The sequence below is a fragment of the Nymphaea colorata genome, chromosome 7 (genome assembly GCF_008831285.2).
Source record: "Nymphaea colorata isolate Beijing-Zhang1983 chromosome 7, ASM883128v2, whole genome shotgun sequence".
Classification (NCBI taxonomy): domain Eukaryota; kingdom Viridiplantae; phylum Streptophyta; class Magnoliopsida; order Nymphaeales; family Nymphaeaceae; genus Nymphaea; species Nymphaea colorata.
Window position 1 is genome coordinate 15,550,858 of NC_045144.1, and position 5,934 is coordinate 15,556,791.

General features: G+C 43.8%; 1 protein-coding gene across 1 annotated transcript; it reads right to left on the minus strand.

The window, feature by feature from the left end:
- Positions 1 to 2,702: 2,702 nt before the first annotated feature.
- LOC116257478 (probable methyltransferase At1g29790) lies at positions 2,703 to 4,319 on the minus strand. Its single transcript, XM_031634263.2, has one exon. The coding sequence runs from the start codon at positions 4,232 to 4,234 to the stop codon at positions 3,062 to 3,064; it is 1,173 nt and encodes a 390-aa protein (XP_031490123.1). The 5' UTR covers positions 4,235 to 4,319; the 3' UTR covers positions 2,703 to 3,061.
- Between the last annotated feature and the right edge of the window lie 1,615 nt (positions 4,320 to 5,934).

Consider the following 5,934-nt stretch of genomic DNA (forward strand, 5'->3'; position numbering starts at 1 on the left):
CTTCCAATAAGACAAGTTCACATCTGAAGTCCATTTTTTTTATCCCCTTCAAAAGATAATAGTTCTACTTCTACAGTGGTAGATAATCTGTTTTGGGCGTTGTCGTTGAAGCTTAACTACTTGTGATCCAGTGAAATACAGTCGAAATCATTCGCCCTGTCGTTAGGCTAATCACGATAATACTAGTCTATAGATGGGTCGACTATGGGCTGTGGATGTCGTTGCATGTTATGACATCCGAAGAACCGACCATCTCCTGCTTATTTTGTACTTTCTTAGCTTCTATCTCTGTTTGCCCATTTAGTTCCATAGCAAGACCGACTTCTGTAGCGTTTGCAAGCTCTTTTCTGGGGCCTAATTGCTTCATCCTCTGGCAATTTGCGCTCGTTCTTACATAGGTTAGTCCTTTTCAAGGTGAACATGATTTATCTGATTCGTTCAAAAATAAAGGTGGAGCTATTATTTTCATGCTTACATTTTGCATGTAATTTGAAAAAAAAAAGGAATCGTTTTTGTAGTTTTTTTTTAATGAAGTTGAAGTAGCACCCAACTAATAAAAAGAAGGGGCATAGCGTAGCTGGTTGAGTTAGGGGCCTGTATTAAGGCAGGTCTTTAGTTCGATTCTCGTGGGTGTTATGTTCCTGTGTCTTAAGGCGGTAGGGCGCGGCATCTAAGCTGAAGGGTGTATCGTTGCTATCGTTGACACCGACGCAGTTCAAGACCCCGAAGGCACGGGGAATGGGGGGCTTCGGGCTTTTATATAAACAAACTAATAAAAAGAAGATTTGCAATAAGCTAACGAAAATTCAGTTAAGCTTTTATTTTAATGTTTTAGTCAAGTTTTATTTAGAAAATTTTTGGGGTAGGGTTCTGTCAGTCATAATCCCGGTTTTCGGTACAATGGTGAGGACGCATGTTACACGGTTCTACATCTTCCAGGAAGGACAGTGCAAGCTCCAGAAGCTGTGAATCAGCTAAGAATGTTTAAAAGGTTGTTAGCATAAATAATTGTAAATGTATAAAAACTAATTGTAAATGTATAAAAACTATTCAAAACGAGAAAAATTTTAAGATGTTTTGAACATTTTGACAAAGCGATGCTCTTGAATTGAATTGAAGAGAGAACCCAATTCTCAGACAACACTGTTTTGTAGAGATACTCAGTCCTACGGATTCATTCCACACTGTATTGAAGGGATACTCAGTCCTGGATCACTGGAGTAAATGTATCTTGTGGACCCCTTGAAATGCTGACTTCCTGCCGAACGGCTGCGCCTCTTAAAAGATAAAAGTTTTAATTGGGTCTAAATAGCGTGCACTTTTTGCTGAAATTTTAAAACCAAACGTCGGAATCAGCTTTTTTCTATCTTGCCTCATAGTCTTAATTAACGACATCTTCGAGTTAATGGCCAGTGAAGATCAACATTTTCCTCTCATAAGCGTATGTATGACTTTCACTAACTAAAACAGACCTTTAATAAAATACAAACATGATCTAGACATCCATAACAGAGGAGAAAAATCGGATCCAACACTGACCAGCATATGAAAATGAAACCATGACCAATCATCTTGGAGCTATGGCCCAGTGTACCAAATCAACTGTTTTAGATCAACTGAGTACTACTTGAACAGTTGAACGGTACTCAGAAGAGAGTTTCTGCCACCTACAAATGCAAGAGAAGGATGTCTCAGGAGCAGTAGAACCGATAATGCAGACCTGTTTTTTGTGTTGGTATATATTCACTTCAGTGACTGACCGACTAAACAAAGGAGTAGACAGACAGCTTTGCAATTAGAATTGAATTAGCCAAGGAAATTCAGGTGTAGTTTAAGATAATCCATTACCTGAACTGAGCCAAAACATACCACACCCTTGTATAAATTGAGTTCCTTATTCGACATGTAAAGATTGCCAACAGGCCAGATCTGGGACCTCTATATGTACTAGACGTCAAGTCAAAATTTGATCTCGTACAATAAAAAATAATGTAACTGTCAGGTCACATCTGATCTATCTGCAAAGCTAGTCCATGGTTTAAACCAACAAAAAATTGTGGACCTTATGGTGTTTTACATAGAGAGTTTACGGCACCAGACCTTTTCTGTCCCTCTACATGCTCCTCTAATACGAACTCAGCAGTACAATCTTTACTGCAAGGGCTAGTGGGTGTCAGATCTCATTCAGGCACCATGCACAGTCAACCACCTTTACCACACCGGACTCATTTGCAGCAGCAAGACCATCACGTGATCGTTATGAACGAAATGGAACAAAAAGTAGCTATCGTTTGCAGCACTGAGCAGAAAAGCAGGACACTTTCAGGAACACTAAAAAAAAAAAAAAACAGATGGCACCTTGCAGGCTGCACATGAAGCGCCTTTCAATTTTGTCAAGCTCGTTCTCACAGCGTGAGAAGTTTCAAGTCTGATGATGAAAGTGATGAAGAAGGGGATACCACCGGTGACTTGATGCATGGACAGTAAATGCCATTTATTGCTCAGATGCGCAACTTTACTGACAACCAGTGTTCGATGAGCAAGTACCAAGCCAAAAGGTCTCACCCTTTAATTCTAAGCCGAAAGAGAACACCAATAAGTGTTTTTTAAGTTGATACAAGAGATGCTATTACCCAGTTCTAGTGCAGATCAATGAAGAGACACAGAGAAAGTGAGATAATGCTTACCTACAGTAAACAACATAGGAAGAAAGAAATTCTTCATTCTCTCCTTATTTATTTGATCATAAACAACGGGGGCGTGTTTGTAGCTTGGTTACATTACTATCTCAACATAATAATGATACAACAAAATCTTTCTAAAAGAAATATAAGATGGAATTGATCTAGTCATTCACCAGGTTCTATTTCTTCAACAATTTCCCTCATCCCCAATTTATCATCACAGCTCCGCCCCGTTTACAGCTCCAATTCATGCACTTTTGCAGTATTTGTTTTCAACGAAGAAAAGTAAGCAATTAAAGCAACCGGAAGGGGTAAACTGAGGAAAGGAATCAAGACATACAAGAGAGGCGCCATGGTAGTGAAGAATACTGCTAAAACTAACTGGATTTAATGGGTTTCTGCAGAATGGCGCTCAAGTAGACCTCTCCATACTTCGCCCCCCCGACATCCGTCTTGTTTCCGGTGACCCACTTGAGTCTCCGGTAGCCCAACTTCCCGATCAGCGGGGCGTACACCTTGTTCAGATCCACGGCCTTGCAGAAGAAGTGGTCGATCCACAGAATGCCACCCCCCCGGAGCACGCGATCGATGTCGAAGAAGAGGAATTCCATCGTCGTCACCGGGATCCATCGGTTCACGGCCCGATCGCAGTGCACCACGTCCATCATCCCGTCGAACAATGGGAACCGCTGCTGCATCGTCAGATGCAGCGGCACCAAGCCCCTCAGAGCCATCACCTCGTTGTAAGGAGCGCCCAAGTCAAGCGTCGTAGACACCACTGTGACGTTCCGCTCCTTCATCCGAGCGGCGAAGGTTCCGGTGCCGCCGCCAATGTCGAGACCGAGCCGGATGGGTCCGGAATTCGCGGCCTGGACGTACTTGAAGAACACGGGAATGGTGAGGCCGGTGGCATCGGATTGCTCCATCCATTTGGGGGAGTCAATCGAGAGATCGAAACCGGGCCGGCCAAGTCGAGTTAGGCAGTCGAAGGATTTGCAGGTGAAGCGCGACCACCTCACGGCGGCGGCGGGCAGGGAGGAGGGGAAGGGATTAGTGGGTAGGGAAGAAGGGGATTTAGGGGCAGTCAGCGAGAAGCAGCGGCGGCGGGGAAGAGGGAAGCAGCCATGGACCATGAGGCTCTCGGCGAGATCGGCGTCGTCGGGGCAGGGCTTGAAGGCTGTGTAATTCATGAAGCGGCTGAGAAGGTCAGGGTGGCTTTGGCAGGCGGTGCCGACAGAGAAAGGAAAGATGTCCTGCTCCGTGACAACAGAACGGCCGAGCGGAAGGCGCCGCTCGGCAGTATAGCGGATGAGTTCGGGAGGGATGGCGGCGTTACCGGCGGCGGATGCGGCAGAGGCGTGGCGGGCGGCAAGGTGGGTGATAGTAGCACGGATTGTGGAGAGGTGGCGGAGAAGGTGGTCCGGGACGGGCGGTGCGGGTGGGTTAGGCGGGTTGCGGATGGAGGCGAGGTGGTAGAGGGAGAAGATGTTGGTGGCCACCATCGCCACCAGCAACAGCATGTTCAGACCCATCCCCACCCCCAGCCCCATCTCTCTCTCTCTCTCTCTCTAGAATTTGAGATCTGGGAGCACAGTGAGCTCTGGGAAGCCAAGTGAAGGAGAAAGAGACTGAGAGTGGGAGTGAAAGGGAAGTCAAGCCCGCGTTAGCTGGGATACAAAATTTGTTTGTGGTTTTCTGGGCAAAAGAATCTTTTCTTTCCACGTGGCAAATAAAAAATGAAGCAGCTTATTTTTTAAGTTGTCTGAAAATTTACGTCACGGTAACACTCAGATGAGAGTGACAGAGATCTGAGAAATGGTTTCCCAGACGTTGTTTACAAACATGAGATTTGTTTACTCATGGAAAAATAGGACCAAAATGCGTGAGTTGGGATCCATTAAGAAGTCACATGCAATCTCTCATCTGCATGTACCTTTCGAATCTCACTGCGAAGCCGCCAAGGTTCAGTTCTTCAAAGTCATTTCTTCTTCCTTAAGTTAATTCTATTGATTGTTGACAATTTGTTACAGCGTTCCTTGTCAAACACGCCACACCAAGATCACCAAAAAGATGGCTTCGAGCTGCGCAGGTGCTCGGATTGGCAGACTAGTGAGAGTCTGACCGATCATTAGTTCGATTTTCATGAGTACTATTTATTTACATGGTGACAACGGTATACAATGAGTCCACTCAGACCCCCAAAGCAGCCGAAAACATGAGAAAGAGGAAAACACTTCAGCCTTGTTAAATGCGTGTTTGAAAGATGCATGAATTACATTGGGATATGTTTGAAAGTATTGGATCTGAGGTCAGACTGAAATCCACTGCTGAAGCGAAGATGAATTTCAAACCGCAGAGTTGGGATCGACACCATGTTATAACAACAATGGATCTGTAGTCGAGGAGGGATTACGGTTCCACAGTTTAAGATCTGAGGGGGATGATCTATGGTAGCCTTGGATCTCATGTTTGACGCTATCAAACATATAAATTCAAAAATATGAAGTCACACTCTCCCCCTTTAAGTATAGATGCATGAATTCAAGGGTAATGAGGACCATAAACTTGAAATTTTGAAATCAGGAGTTTGACAAAATCATGAATTTTAGGTATTCCATGTGACAAATCAGACAACCGAAATTGAGATCCGGTGGAATCAAACACCTCCAAATTAAGGATCTTGGCACTAGAACACAAAAACCCAAGAATACTCGTTAGCGTTCCAGGTGTTCCATCTCTCGCTATGAAGTACCTGGAGTGAAACAGAATTCTCAGTCCGGAGCATTCTGTTCACCGTCAAACAACTTCTCAAACATAAAGAAGGCAAATCTAAAAGGTTTTACCCACGTGGGTTTCCGTAGAGCATATGCAAATAGAGCCCATTCATTTAACTTGAGTCAACTTGGGTTCAGTTATATGAGACATTTTCATGAGATTCAGGTTACTATCTCATGATCAATCGAAAATTTATTAACTAACATTAAAAAAAAAAATTCTGACTCTGCCCTAGTTTTACCACTTAATTCAATAAAGTTGGGTCTCGATATATTTTAAACAAATTCGATAAATATGTCTCTAAAACTTTATAGTTATTCCTCCCCCCCAGGTAGCATCAACACTCAAACGATTTAAGTACGTCCCCAAACGAGTTAAACAGAACGTGGAGGCTGAGAAATGAAATTTTGTACCAAAATCCAACGGCGGAAACATGGTTGTGGGCAATTATCTACACCAGCCTATAAAATTAGCT